At 39.6% G+C, this 22,181-nt stretch overlaps 1 protein-coding gene across 3 annotated transcripts in view; it reads left to right on the forward strand.

Annotated features, from left to right (window-relative positions):
• LOC133857165 (uncharacterized) overlaps positions 1–20,759 on the forward strand; it is a 60,371-nt gene extending 39,612 nt beyond the window's left edge. For 2 of the 3 annotated variants that reach the window (XM_062292308.1, XM_062292310.1), the window contains 17 exons: positions 92–739; positions 1,398–1,797; positions 1,914–2,041; positions 2,330–2,500; positions 9,974–10,174; positions 10,282–10,842; positions 10,944–11,003; positions 11,133–11,461; positions 11,636–12,068; positions 14,452–14,919; positions 15,497–15,613; positions 15,704–15,825; positions 15,910–16,645; positions 16,864–17,118; positions 17,538–17,720; positions 18,300–18,641; positions 19,529–20,759. In XM_062292308.1, coding sequence (XP_062148292.1) covers positions 92–739; positions 1,398–1,797; positions 1,914–2,041; positions 2,330–2,500; positions 9,974–10,174; positions 10,282–10,842; positions 10,944–11,003; positions 11,133–11,461; positions 11,636–12,068; positions 14,452–14,919; positions 15,497–15,613; positions 15,704–15,825; positions 15,910–16,645; positions 16,864–17,118; positions 17,538–17,720; positions 18,300–18,641; positions 19,529–20,278 — 5,904 coding nt within the window. In that variant the 3' untranslated portion in view covers positions 20,279–20,759. Of the gene's footprint in view, positions 1–91; positions 740–1,397; positions 1,798–1,913; positions 2,042–2,329; positions 2,501–9,973; positions 10,175–10,281; positions 10,843–10,943; positions 11,004–11,132; positions 11,462–11,635; positions 12,069–14,451; positions 14,920–15,496; positions 15,614–15,703; positions 15,826–15,909; positions 16,646–16,863; positions 17,119–17,537; positions 17,721–18,299; positions 18,642–18,737; positions 19,447–19,528 lie in introns of those variants that run through there. The other variant, XM_062292309.1, reaches the window with a different exon arrangement.
• Positions 20,760–22,181: the final 1,422 nt, after the last annotated feature.

Raw genomic sequence — 22,181 nt, forward strand, 5'->3', positions numbered from 1 at the left:
CTTTTCAAGTTACTCAAAATCGCCCATTGCTTATGTATCATAGAAGGTTTAGTTGCTTGGACTATGGACTTACATGTCTCTTTCTGCACAGATACTACTGGATCAATCTTTTCTTATGGGTGTTAATGTATTATGGGAATCTCAACTTGAGTACCATGTATGCCGTAATGACTGGGAAGAAGTCTCTAAACTCCTGGACCTGGTTCCTACATCTATTTTATCAGATGGAAACCTCCAAGTCAGTTTAGACAGTTTGCAGCCTGCTTCAACTGTTGGGTACAATAGGGAGCCTGCTGATTATGGCAATTACTTATGCTCTCTTGAAGAACTAGATGCTGTGTGCATGGACATCCCAGATGTCAAAATTTTCAGGTTTTCAGCCAATATAATGTGCTCCATCTGGTTAAGGTTGCTTATGGAGGAGAAGCTCGCAAGGAAGTTCATTTTTATGAAGGAATACTGGGAAGGCACAGCAGAGATAGCACATCTTCTGGCCCGTTCAGGCTTCATCACTAGCGGATACAAATCTCCTTTTGAGGATGATCACATCAAGAGTTCATCAAATCTAAAATTCTCAGATAGTAGTGGACCATCTCATGTTGACACTGTGAAAGCTTTGCATAAATTATTTGTACATCACTGTGCTCAAAACTACTTGCCAAACCTTCTGGACCTTTATCTTGACCATCACAAGCTGGTTCTAGATAATGAGTCACTTTGTTCATTACAGGAAGCTGCAGTAAGTTTCTACAAATCCAGTGAGTGTACTGTTCTTCATGTGGGGTCTTCTTTAATAGTTTTATCCTTGATCACACATTTGTAAAAAAACCTTTGTAGTTTGTTGGCTGTTTTTATACTTGTTTGTGCCTTGAGGTTCAGTTGATTGCTTGTATGTTCTGGTTGTATTTTTAATCCATTTTATCTATATATTATGAAAACCATGTACAAGTGATAGTAGCTACATTGTAAACTCTCTCTCTAAACTTATGTCATAGATACTGGTTGGATTCCTAAAGTTATGAATCTGACGTAGTGGTTCAAGGATATCAATAATGGATTTTAAAATTCTTCATTGTTTTGATGTTTCAGCAACATCCATTTTAATCATTTAATCTAAAGATATTGTAGAGTCTTAAAGAAATTCAGAAAACAAACAGCAAATTTCATCTAATAATTCTAAAGAGTTGCTGCATTTAAAACCTTCCCTTTCCTGTTCACTTGACTGCTTGATTTATTTTAATTTCTTGTTCTTCATATATCATGTGTGGGCTATCATACCTAGAGCTCTCTGATCCTATCACATTCTTTTTTAAAGTTTTATATGGTCTGGCTCATAAATGCCTTGGAATAAATGTGTGTATGGGCTTACATGTGTTCAATACAATTCATCTGTACAGGGAGATTGTCAATGGGCAAGATGGTTGCTCTTATCAAGAGTTAGGGGGCGTGAATATGATGCCTCGCTTTCTAATGCTCGTTCCATAATGTCACGTAATTTAGTTCCTGGAAGTAACCTCAGCATTCTAGAGATAGACGAAATAATTCATACTGTTGATGACATTGCTGAAGGAGGGGGGGAGATGGCAGCTCTAGCAACCCTAATGTATGCCCCGGCACCAATTCAAAGTTGTCTGAGTTCTGGTAGTGTAAACCGGTATAGTAGTTCTTCTGCCCAGTGCACCTTGGAGAATCTTAGACCGACCCTTCAGCGGTTCCCTACATTGTGGCGTACACTTGTAGCTGCATGTTTTGGAGAAGATGCAACTTGCAACGTTGTGAACCTCAAAGCAAAAACTGGTTATCTTTTGGTTCCCTCTTTCATGGACACATAGCAAACTATTCCTATGAAGTTTATAGTTTCATGTATATAATCATTTGCATTGTTTCTTACAATTTGCAATTTGGCTATTCAGCTTTATCTGACTATCTAAAATGGCGTGAGAACATCTTCTTCTCTGCTGGACATGATACTTCACTTCCACAAATGCTGCCATGCTGGTTTCCTAAGGCTGTGAGAAGATTGATTCAGCTTTATGTCCAGGTCTCTTTTATCTGCTTCATTTGTCACTGAACTGCTCTGACGTGTTTGCCTTCTCTCTCCTTTCTGTCCTCTCTCTCTCTCTGAAACTGAATTGCCCTAGAGGTAATTCTAGGCATTTTACTCTCTCTCTCTCTCTCTAGTCGAGTAGGAATATATGATATTAGACGTCTTTTTAAACTATGCTTTGATACCGAATTTCCCTAGAGATATTGCTAGTCATTTTACTATGATATTCCTGTTTTTTACATGGATGAATTATCATGTCATGTAATTTGCATGGTATTTCAGGGTCCTCTTGGATGGCAATCACTTTCAGGTCTGCCTATAGGAGAATCTCTGCTAGATAGAGACACTGATTTTTTCATAAATGCTGATGAAAATGCTGAGGTCAGTGCAATCTCCTGGGAAGCAACCATCCAAAAGCACATTGAAGAGGAGCTCTATGATTCTTCACTTGAGGTTTGTGCTTCTTCTTTCTCTTTAGGTAGTTAGTTTATGTTTCCTCTATTTTACATTAAGGAGGACTACTTGAACAATGCACTTAAGCCTTATAACCTCCGGTTAGAGCATTTAATTTGGAAATGCAATTTGGCATGTACCCTAATCGCAAATGGATTTCTTGTATCATGATATTCTATCTGTGTACTTAAGGGGAGTAGGTGAAGTATTCATTTAAAAAGGCTGAATCACACTTTGTGCCCCTAAACTAAGCAAAACCACTTATCACCTCAATGCTAAAATATCAGACATACAAGTCCTAGATATATTTTTAGTATGGAGAACCTATATCAATGTCCTGTTTTTTATGATATGACATTATTTATAAAATATATATATATATATATATATATACTAAGCTGTATTTTAACCCTTTTGGAAGTAATGGAGATAAGTCGTGATGAGCACATAACAGATTAGAAGTTTTAACTTGACCATTTCGCCTATTCAATCTTCTCATAGTGAAAAATTACTTTTCTGCATGTACCTCCTCCACTCATTCTCCTTTTTCTATAAAATGTTTTGCTGTACTTTACCCTAACCATCGGTGCATGGCAGTGTTAGCAAAGAGCAGGCATGGTACACACATTGGCCATTAGAGTTTATTCACATACCAGATACTCTTTTTTTTTTTGATAAATAATAAAATTTAATTAAAAGAATAAAGTGTAAAACGCCCTAGAGTACACAGGAAGTATATATAAGAACAACCAAACCAGCCGACAAAAAGAAACCTAACAAACCCGCAAGGACCTAAATCTCTCAAACCCGAAACCCACATGAAGCACTCAACACTACATCATGTGAGCCTTACCTTTCCAATGTCGAGAGGACGCGATTGCATCGCCATGGTTAATGGAACTTTTCAGATTTAACAGCTCCCTCCTACCTTTGGACTTTGGACGAGCAACCTTTGCTTACCGATGAAAATCCTCTTCAATGGCATTCAGAAACGCCGAGGACGGATCCTCGTCTTCATCACCATCCAACGCCCAATCCAAGGGCATGTCGAGATGAAAAACAACCAAAGGGTTAGAGGAGTCTCCATCCTCCACATCCCAAACCTCGTCGCCTCGATCCCACACGACAATCTCTCCACCCGGACCAAAACCTACCAGCCACTTCTGAGACTAGATCAGACCGTTCACCCTGAAATCCTCACCCTTTTCAGCAGTTGGAGTGATGCAACAACCCAAAAGGGAGGGAGCCCCTTCCACCCCATCCTCCTTAACAATTAAAGTCGACAATGATGCTACCGACAATTTAGGTAAGAGAAGGGGTTTAACTTTCACTGACAGACTCGGATTGAGAAACCCCAAACATAGAAAACCCCTCGCCGGAGTAGATTGCTTAACAGTACCCTTCGTTGTAGCCACCGAACCTTCCTCAGCAAAAAGACAATCCTCCAACTTAGAGCGCTACAATGACTTAGTCTCACTAGCAATATATATCCTCATCGCTGCCACAAACTCTGCAAATAAACTCTCATCCAACAACTCCGGAAAAAAGCGAATCCTACATAGAGGTGGTGGGCTGAATCCAATACTCGAAAGACCTACCAACAATGCTTACCGGAGCCGAAGAAGACCCCTCAGACCTGAGAGAAGCTTCCATTGACGCCGAAGACAACACCTCTGATTTTGGAACAAATAGCACAACATCAGAAAACAGTGTATCAAAAAAAGATGTCAGCATGGGAGGAAAGACAAAGTTCTCGATCACTTGTGAAGGCTGAGCTACAGCCTCCAACGTAGACACCGTGATAGTATCTGCTGGAACCGCTAGATCTAAAACACACCCACCGGCGAAAACATACCTCACCTAAAGAGACCCAATCTAACAGACTGCAAGACCCCTAGTTGCAGACAAGGATAGCGCATCAACCATCGACGACGAGTCAACAAGCCTCGCATGAGGACCTTCAGCATCTCCAGGCTTCTTTGAATACGATGAGTACCCAGGACCCGAAGAAGACCTAAGACCCTCTCTGGGCCGGAACCCAGCCCAGAGCCTGTAACCACAATGCCCTCAATAAGTCCAAAACCCGTCTTCTCACGAACCGGTTTGAGCTTAGACACGAACCAGCCCAGTTGAAAACCTTCATAACCTTCCTTTTTACACCTTGAACCCTAAATTATTGCCTGTTGGGTCTCATCCAAAATCCCCACAAATACTATTTGCATAATTTGCACTTTCTCACAAGACCCCAAGGAAGACTTCCACTTATGTAAACTTTTCCAATGCATTTAATGAAAAGGCATAGAAAAGGCCATCAGATCAAGAGCCAAAGTATCTTGAGTGGGTTTAAGCATAGTTGTCCTGAGAAAAGCAAGGGCAAATTTTAATCATTGATTTTTTTCCCTTTCTAATATTTTGGTTTGTTTCTTGGGGAAGGAAAAATTCTTTGTATATCTTCTTTGGTTGTCATATTTGTGTTTTAATGTTTTTTGAATCCTGTGAACTTATGAAAAGCTTAATGGGTATCTTAAAATTTAGGAAAAAGTCCATATAACCCCCATCAAACTAACATCTCATTATCAATGTCCCCGCTCTCCCCCCTCCCTCCCCCGCCCCTTCAAACTGCCGCGATTTGGAAGATGGTGCCGACATGCATTCTTTGGTGTGTTTGGAAGGAAAAAAATAATAGGTGTTTCGAGGATTTTGAGAGGTCCTTGAAGGATATTTTAGCTTCTTTTTTTCACATTTTTCGATTTCTAATTGGGTGCTTTCTCTTGTATACTTCCGGTGTACTTAGGGGCTCCTTACGCTTTTAATAAAATCAGTTTATTACTTATCAAAAAATCTCTCTCTCTCTCTCTCTCTCTCTCTCTCTCTCTCTCCCTCTCTCTCCTCAATGACAAAAATTCATAAAAATAAATAAAAATAATAAAAATCTAAGTTTCAAACCCTTGAAACCGAATTTAACAAGCAAAAACCTAAATCAAACTCAAGGATTATGCATTACTTTCCTTTAGCAGACCATTTGGTTGTGGTGAGTGGGTCTTATCAATGGGATGTTAGCTTTTTCCGAGCGGTCCACGACTGGGAGGTAGATGTTTTGACCTCATTCTTCTCTTTGTTGTACTCATCCAGAGTGAATTATGATGGGGAGGATAAGCTATGGTGGTCTCCTTCTCACAAAGGGAAATTTGATGTTAGATCTTTCTATAAGGCTCTTGCTTGCAAAGAGGCTATTCATTTTCCTTGGAAAAGTATTTGGCAGACCAAGGTTCCTTTGAAAGTAGCTTTCTTTGCTTGGACGGCAGCGCAAGGGAAGATCCTTACTTTGGACAATTTCAGGAAGAAGCGGGTCATTGTGATTGATAGATGTTGCATGTGCAAAATGAATGGGGAGTCGGTGGATCACCTTCTCCATTGTGAGGTAGCACGCGTTCTGTGGAACGCCATCTTTAGGCGCTTCAGTCTGTCTTGGGTTATGCCTCTTCGGATGGTAGATTTATTCGCTTGCTGGTGGACGGGTGGCCGCTCCCGGAGTGCAGTCGTGTGGAAGATGGTCCCTTGTTGCCTTATGTGGTACTTATGGAGGGAACGCAATGATAGGCAGTTTGAGGACAAAGAAAGAACCATTGAAGATCTCATTTCCTTTTTCTTTCATTTTTTGTACTCTTGGTCGGCTGCGTTCCTCACACCTTTAACGTTTAGTTTTAATGATTTTCTTGTATTGTTTTCCTCTTAGATGCCTTTCTGGTATACTTCATGTGTACTTGATTGCGCTTTGCGCTTTTTAATCATATTTCTCTTATCAAAAAAAAAGAAAAAGTAATCAGCTAATGTCCAGCATTCATTGACCGCAATCTCGATTAAAACAAATTTGTAAAAAGTAATCGAAGGGTTTCGTGGCGGGGTTTAGATTATAGGTGATTAGGAAATGCTTACTTGTAGCTATGACGCAGTGTAATCCGTGTCATTGGACAAATCGTACTTTCTTGCAAGCCTAAGGATTCTTGCACCGAGACAAAGGGGAGGATACATAAAGGCTTTTTCTTTGACACGAAGGTAGGGCCGGGTTGCGAGGGAGTAGAGATGAAAGAGCGAGGGACAGGTGGGACAAAGTAGGCAAAGAGAGGGACATGGGGTGGTTTGTGTTAGAATATAAATTAAATGATTAAATTCATCTCTTCCTATCAACTTAAACTTTTGGTACAAGTGGTAATTTAATATGGTTTCAGAGCAGAGTTCTTTAGTTCGATGGCCTCTCATTCCTTTCCAGTGATGAAGGGGGAGAGAAATTGGATGGGAAGAGAATTTGAGAAGAGTGAGGTGTTGGAGGTGAGATAAGGCGCCAAGACCTGAAGGGTTTTCTATGGATTTTTTCCAAAATTGTTGGGAGGTATTAAAGGAGGACATGATGGCGGTGTTCAAGGAGTTCCATAGTCGAGGGAAGTTCGAGAAGAGTTTTAATGCTACTTTTGTATCCCTTATTCCAAAGAAAGCTGGGGCGGTGGAAATTAAGGTTTTGCATCCTATTAGCTTAGTGGGCTGTGTGTACAAAATTATTTCTTAAGTATTGGCAAATGGGTTGAAGTCGGTATTGGGGAAGATTGTCTCAAGTTCTCAGAATGCATTTATCTTGGCGGCGAATGAATATTTGGATAGTCAAATTCAATCTGGGGAGCCAGGAATATTATGTAAATTGGATTTGGAGAAGGCCTATGACCCTGTCAACTGAGAGTTTTTGTTATATGTGTTGAAGCATGTGGCTTTGGGGAGAGATGGCAAGGTTGGATAGATCACTGCATATCTATAGTGCGGTTTTCCATTATCATTAATGGGTCTCCTTCTGGCTTTTTTAGTAGTTTGCATGAATTATGATAGGGAGTTCCATTGTCTCCATTATTGTTCACTGTGATGTGGCTTCCGCTTTATGGAATGCTATCTTTACTTCATTTGGCTTGTCTTGGGTTATGCCTAGAAGTGTTATCAATTTGTTTGCTTGTTGGTGGAAATCTGAAAGGCCAAGAAGTGATGCGATTTGAAAGATGGTGTTGATCTGCATTTTTTTGTGTTTGGAAGGAAAGAAATAATAGGTGTTTCGAGGACTTGGAGAGTTCTATGGAAGATATTTTAGTTTCGTTTTTTCATACTTTGTATCTTTGGACGATGACTTTTTTGTCTCCACTGTCACTTAGTTATGTCGATTTTCTTGTTCGTTTTTCTCTTTCTAGTTAGGTGATTCCTTTTGTATACTTCCATGTACTTAGGGGCGCCTTACGCTATCAATAAGACTTGATTACTTATAAAAAAAGTAGGATGATGTCTGCTACAGTGGATAATGGTCTTTTATCGGGATTTTCATTGGGATCAAGGAATCGTGAGGAGATGATAGTGTCGCATTTGTTGTTTGCAGATGATACGTTGATCTGTTGTGAGCCTAGTTGTGAACAACTTCTCAATTTGAGATGCCTTTTCTTATGTTTTGAAGTGGTGTTGAGGTTGAAGATAAACTTGTCTAAGTTAGAGATTGTTCTCGTAGATGTGGGGGATGTGGAAGGTTTGGCTAGCATTCTTGGGTGTAGGGTGAGTTCGTTGCTGATGAAGTATTTGGGTCTTCCTTTAGGAGCTTCTTACAAGCCTTCTACCATTTGAAATGGCATTATTGAGAAGATGGAACCTATGTTGGCAGGCTGGAAGAGACGTTATTTATCGAAGGGAGGCAGGTTAACTTTGATAAAAAGCACTCTTTCTAATTTACCGAATTACTATTTGTCCATTTTCCCTATTTTGAGTGGCTAATCGAATGGAATGGAAAAACTTTAAATGGACTTTCTTTGGAGGGGAATTAGTGATGAGTTTTAAGTTTCATCTAGTGAAGTGGTCGAGAATATGTACTCCGATAATTTCGGGGGTTTTGGGGGTGAAGAATCTGGTTCAATTTAACCTAGCCTTTTTGGGTAAGTGGTTGTGGAGGTATACTATGGAGAGGGTGAGACTTTGTGGAGATCGGTGGTGGACATTAAATACGATAAGTTTGAGGGGAGGTTGGTGTTCTAAGGAGGCTGGGGACCCTATGGTGTGGGAGTGTGGAAATGTATAAGGAGGGGGTGGGAAAGTTTTTCTAAACATGTGAGGTATGAGGTAGAAGATGGTTCTAAGAAGAGGTTTTGGAATGATGTATGTTGTGGGGAACAACCTGTGAAGTTCTCATTTTCGGAATTATTCACTATTGCTTGTAATAAGGATGTGTGGGTAGCGGATCATGTGTAGTTCCGGAGTGGAAATATTCATTGGAATATTTTCTTTACAAGACTTGTGCATGATTGGGAGGTGGAAGTAGTCTCTGTTTATTTTAAGTTGTATTCTCAAAGAGTAAGGCAAGGATGTGAGGATGAAATTTGCTGGATTCCTTCTAAAAGGAAATTGTTTATCAAGTGTTAGCTACTTCGTAAGATCTTCTTTTCCTTGGAATAGTATTTGGAAAGTTAAGGCTCCCTTGAAAATGGCATTCTTTGTGTGGACGACGGCTTTAAGGAGAATCTTAACTTTGGATAATTCTTAAAAAATGAATGTTATTCCGGTGGAGTGGTGTTGCATGTGTAAGAAATGTGGGAAGTCTATTGATCACCTTCTTCTTCATTGTGAGGTTGCAAGAGAATTGTGGAGCATGCTTTTCAAGTTGTTTGGTGTTGCATGGGTTATACCTCGAAAGGTGAACGAGTTATTGGTGAGTTGGAGGGGAGAATTGGGAAACCGTACTTCTTTGAAAATGTGGAGGTTGGCTCCTTTGTGTGTAAAGTGGTGTCTTTGGAGAGACCAAAATGTGAAGAACTTTGAAGATCATGAGATTATGATGGTCGACCTGAAGAAGACGATGTTATAATCTCTTTGTACATGGAGGGTAGCATGGAATAGTTGCATGTTTCTAATTTTTTTTGAGTTTTTGTAATTTTTGTTCTTATTTTTTTGTGCTTTAGGGTTATCTTGTATACTTCATGTGTATTAGAGTTGCGCCACTTCGTGCTTCGTGCTTTCAATTAATTTTTGCATTTTTTTTTTTTTTTTTAAAAAAAAAAAAAAAAAAAAACCATTCAAGGTTCGAGTTTGCCTGGATTTGTAGTTCAGGGTTGATTAGTGATTCTGCAAAGTTGTATGAGAAGGAAACTTGTAACAAAAAGCAGGGGCCTTTTATGCAATGACCCAAAAACAAAGTGGTTCCTATGTAGGTGAAGTTGGGTGGAAGAAGGTGACACATTTTTGTCAGAACATGTTTCCTGGCATTGAGTGGTAGTAGTTTTTGATAAGTTATTAAAGATGCCATGGAGGCACACCCAAGTAATATCATACCAGAACAGGTAGAAATTAAAGTACGTTTTCAGTTAGTTTTGAGCTCCTTACTGTCACTTTGTATGTTTCTGGAATGACCTCTATGGTTTTCATTGTAGCTGCCTCTCATGTCAGTGGTTTTATTGACATCAGGAAACTGGACTTGGACTTGAGCATCACTTGCATCGTGGGCGTGCACTGGCAGCTTTCAACCATCTTCTTGCTGCTAGAGTTCAAAAATTGAAATCAGAAGAGCAAGTTGGTGCTTCAGTACTTGGACAAAGTAATGTCCAATCAGATGTGCAAACACTTCTTGCACCTTTAACACAAAGTGAAGAGTCTCTTCTTGCATCTGTAAGTCGTAATTTTCTTGTCATTTACATTTATACTTGAAATGAATGAGATTACTTTTGTTGGATTTATTCAGATGGAACCTGGAACTAACACACTTCTCTTTTCAGGTCATGCCCCTTGCTGTTATGCATTTTGAGGATTTTGTGTTGGTGGCTTCATGTGCTTTTCTCATGGAGCTTTGTGGGTTATCTGCCAGCATGCTTGGCATAGACATTGCCGCCTTGAGACGGATATCTTCCTTTTACAAGTCCTTAAAAACCAATGAGAATCTTAGACAACTTTCACCAAAGGGTTCTGCATTTCATGCAATATCTCATGAAAGTGATATAGCGGAGTCTCTTGCTCGAGCTCTGGCCGATGACTATCTGCACCAGGATGGTGCTACCATTACTAAGCCAAAGGGAACTCCAAATTCATTTACTAGCAAACGTCCTTCACGAGCTCTCATGCTTGTCCTACAGCATTTGGAAAAGGCTAGTCTGCCAATGGTGGTGGATGGAAATACATGTGGGTCTTGGCTATTAAGTGGCAATGGGAATGGAACTGAGTTAAGATCTCAACAGAAAGCTGCGAGCCAGCATTGGAATTTAGTTACAGTTTTTTGTCAGATGCATCAGCTTCCCTTGAGCACGAAATACCTTGCTGTATTAGCAAGAGACAATGACTGGGTATGTCTCTTTTTATTTTTTATTGTTATTTTTAATATTTCTAGATTTTGAATTAACTCTTCTTCAACTTTGAATCTTATGTTGCCATTTTCATATGTAAGGTTGGGTTTTTATCTGAAGCCCAGGTTGGAGGATACCCTTATGACACTGTCGTTCAAGTAGTAAGTACTTTCTTTCATCTTATAAATATTGCAAACATTTCATCCAGAACCTCAAGAAAACTATATTTCAAGTTTAAACAGTGCCACGTTTAAACTTGGAGGATACCCTTATGAAATTATGCATTTCAGGTGTTGAAGGAGTTTGGTGATCCACGTCTCCGAATTCACATATTCACAGTTTTGAAAGGCATGCAGTCAAGGAAAAAAGCTAGCCCTTCATCATCTTCAGATACTACAGACAAAGGGGGTGAAACTCTCTTTTCTGACGACAACATATGTATCCCAGTTGAACTCTTTAGAATTTTAGCCGAGTGTGAGAAGCAGAAAAATCCTGGAGAGGCCCTTTTGTTGAAAGCAAAGGACATGTCCTGGTCTATTTTGGCCATGGTTGCATCTTGCTTTCCTGATGTTTCTCCATTATCCTGCTTAACTGTTTGGCTGGAAATTACTGCAGCAAGGTTACTGTCAAATATTTCCATATTACTCCCTTCCTAGAATATATTTCATCTTTGTATCTGAGATTTTGTCTGAGTAAAGTTATACCCCATAATGTGTGCATTTAGTCCACAGATCCCATATTATCTATGCATGCTTCCAAGGTTAAGATCTGATTGCAGGTATGTTCTCTACAGGGAAACGTCATCCATTAAGGTGAATGATATTGCGTCCCAGATTGCAGATCATGTTGGAGCAGCCGTGGAAGCCATTAATTCCCTGCCAGCAGGTGATAGAGCCCTTACATTTCATTACAACCGGTGTAATCCAAAACGCAGGCGGATTATGGAGCCCAAATCAGTTGATCCAGTGGCTGCCTCAACATCGGAGCTTTCAAGTACTTCTTTGAGTGCAAAAATATTTGTTGCCCAAGGCATTATTGCTGAAGAGGAAAGAAAAGCGCAACTTGGTCAACATATCAAAGTTTCTAGTGATTTTGATGAAGGGCCTGTTTCTCTTTCCAAGATGGTCGCAGTGCTATGCGAACAACACTTGTTCCTGCCATTGCTAAGGGCGTTTGAAATGTTCCTTCCGTCATGTTCGCTGCTACCTTTCATCCGTGCTCTTCAGGTTTGTGAGGAAGCTTAAAACCCGGCTTTTTCATTCATCTATTGGTTCTTTTGGTTGGATAGAACTACTGTCTCTTTATTATGATCTTGAATGTGTCGGATGCAACGTCGATCATCGTCCCAGCAGAAACTGAGGCCCAAAATGTTTCAATATTTTTTCAGCTTATCACCTCCTCTTTTTGAAATATGCTACTCCATGAGCCCTGTAGCAAAGGAGTGCATGCTCAAATAAATCACTTCTTTCATTGGCAATGTAGAAAGGATATGATCCTAATAATTTTTCTCCTACAGCTTTCTTACCCCTCCAAGGCACCTCTGTCTGGTTGCACGTGCATCCTCAACTTCTCATTCTTCTTAGTGGCAGGCGATGGGTTCGATTCTAGTCGTTGCTATTTAGGCTGGATCATGCTCAAATGAAGCACTTTTTTTTTTTTTTAAGTGATTCAATCTTATTAAAGCACAAATTGGTGCAACCCAAGTACACAAGAAGTATACAAGAAAAACACCCACCAGGAAGAAGATGAGGAGCACAAATCCAAAAATTCTTCAAAGTTAGCAAAGCAAAGCTATTGATAGCAACCATCCACCCTTAGAGAGTTTTGAGCAATATATTTTTTAACTCTTACCACCTTTTTCTCACAATTTGCAAAATTTTGGGATTTGCATTCTCTCCAAATACACCACATCACGCAATGGGGAGCCATCTTCCAGGCCTCTAAATTCTGGTGACTACCAAACTAGCCAGTCAAACTAGCGAATAACTCCACCCAATTAGACATTAACCACTCTACCCCGAAAAGATGGAAAACTAAAACCCACAGTTCTCTAGTAACTCCGCAATGAAGCAAAAGATGATCGATGGACTCTCAATTGTTCTTGCACATGTAACACCAGTCCATCACTATTATGTGCCTATTTCTTAGATTATTCAAGGTCAGGATCCTCCCTAACGCTGTTGTCTAAACAAAGAAGGACACTCTCTTAGGCGCCTTATTCTCCCATATGCTCTTACAAGGGAAAGAAATACTAGTAGGGGGATTAAGCGCATGATAAAAAAATCTGACCTCGAAAGTTTGCCTTTTAAAGGGGAGCCAATAGATCCTATCCTCGCTGCCTCTATTTAACCTAATAGAGTACAAGAGATTGAAGAAAGAGGTGACCATCTCTATCTCCCAAACATGCATGGATCTGATGAAGGTTATGTTCCACTTATAGGTGTCGTTCGCAAACAGCAAATGATCTACCACTGAGGCCTCCTTAAAACTGGCAGTATTATACAATGTCGGAAAAGCTTCCTTTCGGGTCCAATCTCCACACCAAACATCGTGTCAGAACCGAGGTCATCTCCCACCTCATATCTCACAAATCTGGAAAAATCCCCCCGTCTCCTACTGTTTTGCCACACCCCCACCCCATAGGACTTGTACACTGCATTGGAGCACCACCCTCCCCACATTCTCTCATATTTAGCTCCCACCACCAATCTCCACAAAGCCTCCTTCTCCATGTTGTAACTCCAAAGCGATTTTCCCAAGAGAGCTCGGTTAAATAGAATTAGGTTCCTATCCCTCGAACCTCCTAAGGACATCAGAGCACAAATCTTGGACCAACTGACTAGATGGAGTTTAAACTCATCACCTACTCCACCCCTAGGAAATCCTTCTAAAATGTCTTGATACAATTAGCAACACCAACTGGGATGGGGAAAAGGGACGGCAAATACGTAGGTAAAATTGGAGAGAGTGCTTTTAACGAGAGTAATCCTACCACTCTTTGATAGATAAAGCCGCTTCCAACCCACCAAATGACGCTCTACCTTTTCAATTATGTCATCCCAAATAGACTTTGCCTTAAACAGAGCTCCCAACGGCAGCCCAGGTGCCTTACCCCTCCCAAGGCAACTCTATTTGGTTGCACGTGCATCGTCAACTTCTCATACAGAGGCAGGAGATAGGTTCTATTCTAGTCGTCACTATTTAGTCTGGATCAGTAAGATCAGTGTCCAAATATAGACCTCCGCATCCATTATTATGGGGGGTGGGGGGGGGGAAGGAATTTACCTAAGAGTGCAATAAGATAGATTTTAACTGACTAAGCAAAATTATTTCTTGAACTTCTGCCCTTTGCTTAGTGCATTTGCTTAACTGTGGATGACTACTGAGGGAAAACTTGGAATATTATGTTTTTTGGTATGAACATTACTGGGTTGTGAGAGGGAGGGGGGGAAATGGGGAGCAGAGGAGTAAAAACTTCAATTTTATCTATCATATGTTTTGTGGAATGCGCACATTGACCAATCTTTTAATTTATCATTGAAGTGGTATTAGTATGTGTCAGATGAGTCTTTTTTAACCAAATTTCTATATTGACTTTTTTCTCCCTAGGCATTTTCACAAATGCGCCTTTCTGAAGCTTCAGCACATTTGGGTTCTTTTTCTTCCCGAATTAAGGAAGAACCTGCCTATCTACTGGCAAATATAGGAAGAGAAGGGCAGGTTGGGACTTCATGGATTAGCTCCACTGCCATAAAAGCTGCTGATGCTATGCTTTCAACTTGTCCATCTCCTTATGAGAAAAGATGCTTACTACAACTTCTTGCTGCTACTGACTTTGGTGACGGGGGATGCGCGGCAACATACTATCGACGACTTTATTGGAAAATTAATTTAGCAGAGCCTTCATTACGCAAAGATGATGGTCTACACCTTGGGACCGAGACTTTAGATGATGCTTCACTTTTAACAGCACTAAAAGAGAATGGGCATTGGGAGCAAGCACGCAACTGGGCCAAGCAGTTGGAGGCCAGTGGGGGATCTTGGAAATCTTCTGTTCATCATGTTACTGAAACCCAGGTACTATTACAATTACATTCCTGCCTGCTTGGGTTGTAAAGCATGTTTTATGCATTGTTTAACTTTTCTGATTTTGTTTATCTTCCCTGATTTGGGGAAGGATCTCTTTTTTAGGAGTTTAAAAGTTGAACGTTTTCATTAATTTTCCATACGCATCTAAAGTAATATTTGATACCTGTTATTCTATAAGAGTCCCCCTGCTATCTCAATCTGTCTTCCTCTTGTGCTGTTGTAGTATGATGTTTGCAGTGCTGTAATTTGTATTCTGAGGTACAGCAAGCAGGTGTTGTGTTACAACATGGGCATAGGGTGTTGTGTATGGAAACTCCTGAGACTTTAGACATGGGGACACAACAAACACATGTCTGTCTGTGTGCTTTTTAACTTAAGCAAATATGTTTGCATCTTTTGTTTGCGGGTATGTGTTTGTTCAAAGAACAGTAATATTAAAGGAATTATGAAAATAAATTATTTTGTATAAGGTTGTTGAGAAAATCTTAGCATTCTCACATTTGTGCACCTTTATATATAGTGGTCAGATTTGATCATCACCGGTTATATCTCTCTTCAATTTTAGGCTGAATCTATGGTAGCCGAATGGAAGGAGTTTCTTTGGGATGTCCCAGAAGAGAGAATTGCTTTATGGGGCCACTGCCAGACGCTGTTCATTAGATATTCCTTCCCTGCTTTACAGGTAGCTTTGCTAGTAACAGTCTTCAACCAAAGCTGTATTTTGGTGACTTGCATATTTGTTGACATGATCCTGCTGTCATATGGCTTGTAGGCTGGATTATTTTTTCTTAAACATGCAGAAGCTGTGGAGAAAGATCTCCCTGCGAGGGAGCTTCATGAATTATTGTTGCTTTCTCTACAATGGTTGAGTGGGATGATAACCATGTCCAATCCGTATGTTATTTATCCAGATTTACTTGCTGCTTCAAATCTTTATTTTACATAATCTTTGCTGACCTCTGTGATAAATTTTATCAGAGTCTATCCATTGCATCATCTGCGGGAAATTGAGACTAAAGTATGGCTCTTGGCTGTAGAATCAGAAGCTCAGGTGAAGAGTGAAGGAGACTTCAATTTAACCAGTTCCACTCGGGACGCTGTTATTAAAAATAGCTCCAGTATTATTGACCGGACTGCGAGTATGATAACTAAAATGGACAATCATATGAATACAATGCGGAGTAGAACTCTGGAGAAAAATGATGTAAGGGAAAATAACCTGACACATCACAAGAACCAAGTATTGGATTCCAGCTTTCCAACCACAGCAGGGGGAAGTACAAAGACAAAACGGAGGGCCAAAGGCTACATGCCACTAAGACGGCCATTAATAGACTCGGTGGATAAAAACATTGATCCTGACGATGGATTTGGTCCTCTTAAATTTGGTAATGACTTGCCGTTGCAAGAAGAGAACATTAAAATGGAAATGTCCTTTTCGACGTGGGAGGAAAGGGTTGGACCTGCAGAGCTGGAAAGAGCAGTTCTTTCTTTATTGGAGTTTGGACAAATAATGGCTGCCAAGCAACTCCAACATAAGCTGTCTCCGGCACAAGTACCTTCTGAATTTGTACTTGTGGATGCTGCTTTAAAGCTTGCCACTAACTCAACTCCTAGTTGTGAAGCATCCATATCAATGCTTGATGAGGAAGTGCGTTCTGTTATTAAGTCATATAATATTCCTACTGACCAGCATAAGGTCAACACGCTGCAGGTTATTGTCCAAATTTCTGTGTGTCTGTTTCTTTTTATAATAGTGTTATTTGCTTCTTTGAGATTTCGTTGTGCATAGTTTATGTATACTAGGTCGCCTTGGTGATGGGCTACTGGTTGTTTGTTCCCTTTTGTTCCCCTTAATGGTTACCTCTTGTGTTTGCTTCTCAATGTCTGCGAGATCATCATATTAATCCAGTATTAAATATGCAAATATAGGTTTTGGAGAGTTTGGCGTCCATTTTAACTGAAGGTAGTGGACATGGACTATGTAAGAGAATAATAGCAGTTCTGAAAGCTGCGAATGTCTTGGGGCTTTCATTTTCAGAGGCATTTGATAAGCAACCAATTGAATTACTACAGCTTCTTTCTCTTAAAGCACAAGAGTCATTTGAGGAGGCAAATCTCCTAGTGCAAACACATTCTATGCCAGCCACGAGTATTGCCCAGATTCTCGCAGAATCATTTCTGAAGGTTTGTACACTGTTCTCTATGAATTTCATTTACAATGGCATGTTGCTGCTCAAAGAAATATTTTAGGTTTTTGTTATTGCTCTAGTGGTGGGTAATAGTCATAAATTTAGGTATGAGTGAGAACATGCGTTATAACCTGGGCTGATCTAGACTAGACCTTTATTCTAGATGGGATGTTATGTTTAAACCTGAAATTTTCTGGGTATGCTCCATGTTGGTTACTCTGGCTGGACGAGAAATTGGTGGGTATATTTCAATGTCCATTTTTTAACTCTATTGAAACAATATCTGTCCAAGTTTTGTTTTCCCCAGGTGAATGGGGTCACAAAATAAATTCTGTTAGTTTTTTTAGGCTGGGGAGAGGAACTGTTAATTGACGTTTAGAATTGCTGATATTGCATTATCTATACATTCTCCAGGGCCTATTAGCTGCACATCGTGGGGGATATATGGATTCTCAAAAGGAGGAAGGGCCTGCCCCCTTACTGTGGAGATTTTCAGACTTCCTGAAGTGGGCAGAGCTCTGTCCTTCCGAACCAGAAATTGGCCATGCATTGATGCGTTTGGTGATTACTGGACAAGAGATACCGCATGCTTGTGAGGTATTATTATTATAGTGACACGTTGATATTAATATCCTTTGTGCCAAATAAGATTAAATTCTATCTACAATAATAACAGACTAAATTAGATAGGTTTGTGGAAATATTATGACAAGCTATGAAAATTTTGACCAAGTATTATATGTTGTTATCATCATCATTATCACTGTCATTGCTGTTGCTTTTATTATTATCATCACCGTGAATATAAACATCATATTCTAGAAAACAATTCATATAGCGGGCCCTATGTAGTAATCAGTCTTTGTTAAGCATATTTGGGTTATTGATTCTGTGGCAGGCATCATTATTAGCATTATTGTTCATGATGTATTTCTGTAAGCTCACTAGTGTTATAACCAGCAAGGTAATAACTCCAGGTAAAATGGCATCTTATCCACTTGTAAGAACAGAGTGGAGGATGAAGTTGTGGGTTTATGACCCACCGGGTGTGTAACTCACCTATCCAAAAAAGAACACTAGGTTAAAAGGATTAAAAAGGAAGATGGAAGGACTTCACTATTTATATTTCCTCCTGATGTTAAAACTCTTTTGCCCTTTGGGGAACCGTGTTTTCAGGTTGAGCTTCTTATCCTGTCTCACCACTTCTACAAATTGTCAGCTTGCCTTGATGGAGTTGATGTTCTTGTAGCCCTTGCTGCTACCAGGGTTGAAGCTTATGTATCCGAGGGTGATTTTTCGTGTTTGGCTCGCCTGATAACTGGAGTTGGAAACTTCCATGCCCTCAATTTCATTCTTGGAATTCTTATAGAAAATGGTCAACTGGATCTTCTTCTTCAGAAATATTCAGCTGCTGCAGATACAAACACGGGCGTAGCTGATGCTGTCAGGGGATTTCGAATGGCTGTTTTGACATCATTGAAGCAGTTCAACCCCAATGACCTTGATGCGCTTGCGATGGTATGTATATGCATTCGCAGCATTCATGATTTCACTACACACCCTATGAATGATTTTGTTTGTCAAAGTTTGTAAAGAAGTTGTATACTTAATTAGGGTTTCTTGGTTATTGAGATAGTGGAGCAGCTTTTGGTAAAGTACTAAGATTTGGCACAGACATGCATCTATTCTGGTTATCAGGTAAGATTACTCGCCAAATAGATGGATGGATGGATAGAGTGAGGGAGGGACTATAATTACGACCAATCTCAACATAGTCCTTACAGGGTCAATTTTCCGATTTGGTCCTAATGTGTTTTAGTGCTACAGTTTTATCAATCTATCATGGTGTTAACATGTTTGAGCAGAAGTTGATTACATGACTTTTTTTGTGTCAGAACTTGATGTGACAAGATGGTTAGACTGAATATGAAACATGGGATTCCCATGTGCATGTTTTCAGAGGGGACTTGGCACATGCGTGTTATGTGCTGCACATCCCCATTAACCATCATGCCATGTTAGTTTCTGAGAGTCAATTTTGGCACATTTCAGGCCACATGTTCAACTTCCATTCAAATACACTAGTCTTGTGGCAGACGGGATTTCATTGAATCAAAACAAACAAATTTGAGGAATCCAATTGAAACAATTTGTACTTTTAGGACCAAAGTGAAATTGATTGCAGTGCTAGGGACCAAGATAGTTGGTAAGCGTACATTTTCGAGGTTGATTTTCTTCTCAAATTTGTTAATAAAAAGTTGAACGTGTGGTATATTTCTAATCTCTAGGACACAGCTTGAAAAATGGGTTAATAAAAAAGGAAACTTGATGGTGTCTGTTTGTCAAGTTTCTTAATGCAAAGTTCTGGAGTAATATGTCATCATTTCCTTTATTTCTTTTCACAGGTCTACAACCATTTTGATATGAAGCATGAAACAGCTGCTCTTTTAGAGTCACGGGCAGAGCAGTCTTCCGAGCAGTGGTTCCACCGTTATGACAGGGATCAAAATGAAGATCTGTTAGATTCCATGCGTTATTACATTGAAGCTGCTGAAGTTCATTCTTCCATTGACGCTGGCAACAAAACACGCAAAGCATGTGCTCAGGCTTCCCTTGTGTCCCTCCAAATTCGAATGCCAGATCTCCAGTGGCTTTATCGATCTGAAACCAATGCCAGACGAGCCCTAGTTGAGCAGTCCCGTTTTCAAGAGGCACTAATTGTTGCTGAAGCATATGGTCTTAACCAGCCAAGCGAGTGGGCTTTGGTTCTCTGGAATCAGATGCTCAAACCCGAACTATTGGAAGAGTTCGTAGCTGAATTTGTGGCTGTGCTTCCTCTCCAGCCCTCGATGCTTGCCGATCTTGCAAGATTTTATAGGGCAGAGGTTGCAGCCAGAGGAGACCAGTCCCAATTCTCCGTTTGGCTAACTGGAGGAGGATTGCCTGCCGAATGGGCTAAATATCTGTGGAGATCGTTTAGGTGCTTGTTGAAGAGAACTAGGGATTTGAGGTTGCGGTTGCAGTTGGCTACTGTGGCAACTGGATTTGGCGATGTGCTTGATGCAGGCATGAAGGCATTGGACAAAGTCCCTGACAATGCGGGGCCACTTGTGCTGAGGAAAGGGCATGGTGGGGCTTACCTCCCATTGATGTGAAGTAAATGTCAATGGCAACAAGTTTGATTACAGTGTTCATCTTGTGATGGTGATAACAAAATGGCGAACAACTTTAATGTCCCTCACAATCTCTTTTGGTGAACCAGCTGCAGGATTCTTAATTTGGGGAAAGGAAATTGAAGCAGGTTATATGAAAATTGGGAATAGTTATAGATTAGTTTTAAATTCTTTTTCAGGTTCATTGGACCAGCCAGAAGCCGAGAGCAGTGTGAAGAAAATATGTAAGGTTAGATCAGTTAGTTAATGCTTGCAAAGTCTTTGTAAAATCATATATGGTTTTTGCCTCTGCTCTTTTTATTCTTTTCTTCTTCTTTTTTTTTCTTTAATTTTTTGATTAGTAATTTGAGGCCAGTTGTATATCCTGAATGATTATCGACAAATTAACAAGTGCTTCAATTTTGTGAGAGAAATGTATAAATATGTTCATATTCTTTTTCAATGTAAACCTCATTAATTCGCACTTGTTTTGTTCATTTTATGGAAAAATATATCAAATTTAGTCTTTTTAAGTTTTAAACTCGTAGGTTTTTTAAGTTTTGACAAAATTAAATCTTTTTAAGTTTTAAGTAAAGACCCTCTTATCAATCTACCATCCAATATCCGCTACTTCCAGGTTGGTTGGTTGGTTGATCCTCTCGAGCTCGATTTTTAATAAAAGGCTCAGTCGTTCGGCAATGGCATTTGTATTTGAGAAATGATTCTTTACCACCTAAATATACAACTTTTCACCACCTTGTCTATGTGACAAGGTGGTCCCCCACTTTATTTTATTTTTTAAAAATAAAAAAACTCTAAAGTTAGTAGGGGACCACCTCGCCACATAGACAAGGTGGTGAAAAGTTGTATATTTAGGTGGTAGTGAATCATTACTCTTTGTATTTTGTGGCATGACCAAGAGATTTAACTTATTCGATATTTGGTTTCTGAGATTGTTAATTATGCCTCTTGCAAGGACTAACTGAGAAATTCAAAGAAGGATAAAGTTAATCAACTTTTACTTATTAAGGCCTTCATGTTGATCGAATCCGGCTTCAGTACTGTGGTTTAAAACTTAAGCACATCTGCTGTAGAAAAATGAAGGGCCTAGATTTGTTTCTCTATAAAAAAAAAAAAAAAAAAAAAAAAAAAAAAAAAAAAAAAAAAATGGAGGGCCCATATTTGTTTCTCCAAAACATTATCGTTTCAGTTATATAAAAAATGGATAATTATACCATTGGTTCTTAGGGTTGGCTTAAATTATAAATCACTCTTTGTGGTACAAAAAATTCATAGAGGGTCCCTGTAGTAAATTATAATTACGAATCACTTCCTGAACCCATTTTTCATCCACCAAATTAACAAATTTCATTAGTTTGTCACGTCATACCCAATAAGAAATTGACACATGTCCATTACAATAAAAAAAATATAAATAAATAGAACTTAAAAATTATTGTATTCTCTTAAAAAATATAGAAAATAGTATAGGGGTGGTTGCCGAGGGTGGCCCAGCCACGTCTAGGGGTGGCGCACAGCCTCACTTATGCCTGGAGTGACCACATGTTGATTTTCCTATTAGGTATGACATGACAAACTAACGGAATCTTTTAACTTAGTGAACGGAAAACGGGTTTAGGGAGTGATTCGTAATTATAGTTTACCATATAGACTCTCCATAAACTTTTTATATCACAGGAAGTGATTTGTAATTTAGACCAATTCCAAATATGAGTGATGCAATTATCCCTATACAAAACTGAAGGCTGACGCTTTCTACATGATGCCGTTTGAGGAAGGGAGAACGTCTGTTATATGAAAATATGCAGAAACAAAATCTGCAAAACAGAAAACTACCACATACATCAAATGGCATTCTCCGTTGGATTGGGATTGGGAGTTTTCC

The sequence above is a fragment of the Alnus glutinosa genome, chromosome 14, assembly GCF_958979055.1.
Source record: "Alnus glutinosa chromosome 14, dhAlnGlut1.1, whole genome shotgun sequence".
In the NCBI taxonomy this organism is placed as follows: Eukaryota; Viridiplantae; Streptophyta; class Magnoliopsida; order Fagales; family Betulaceae; genus Alnus; species Alnus glutinosa.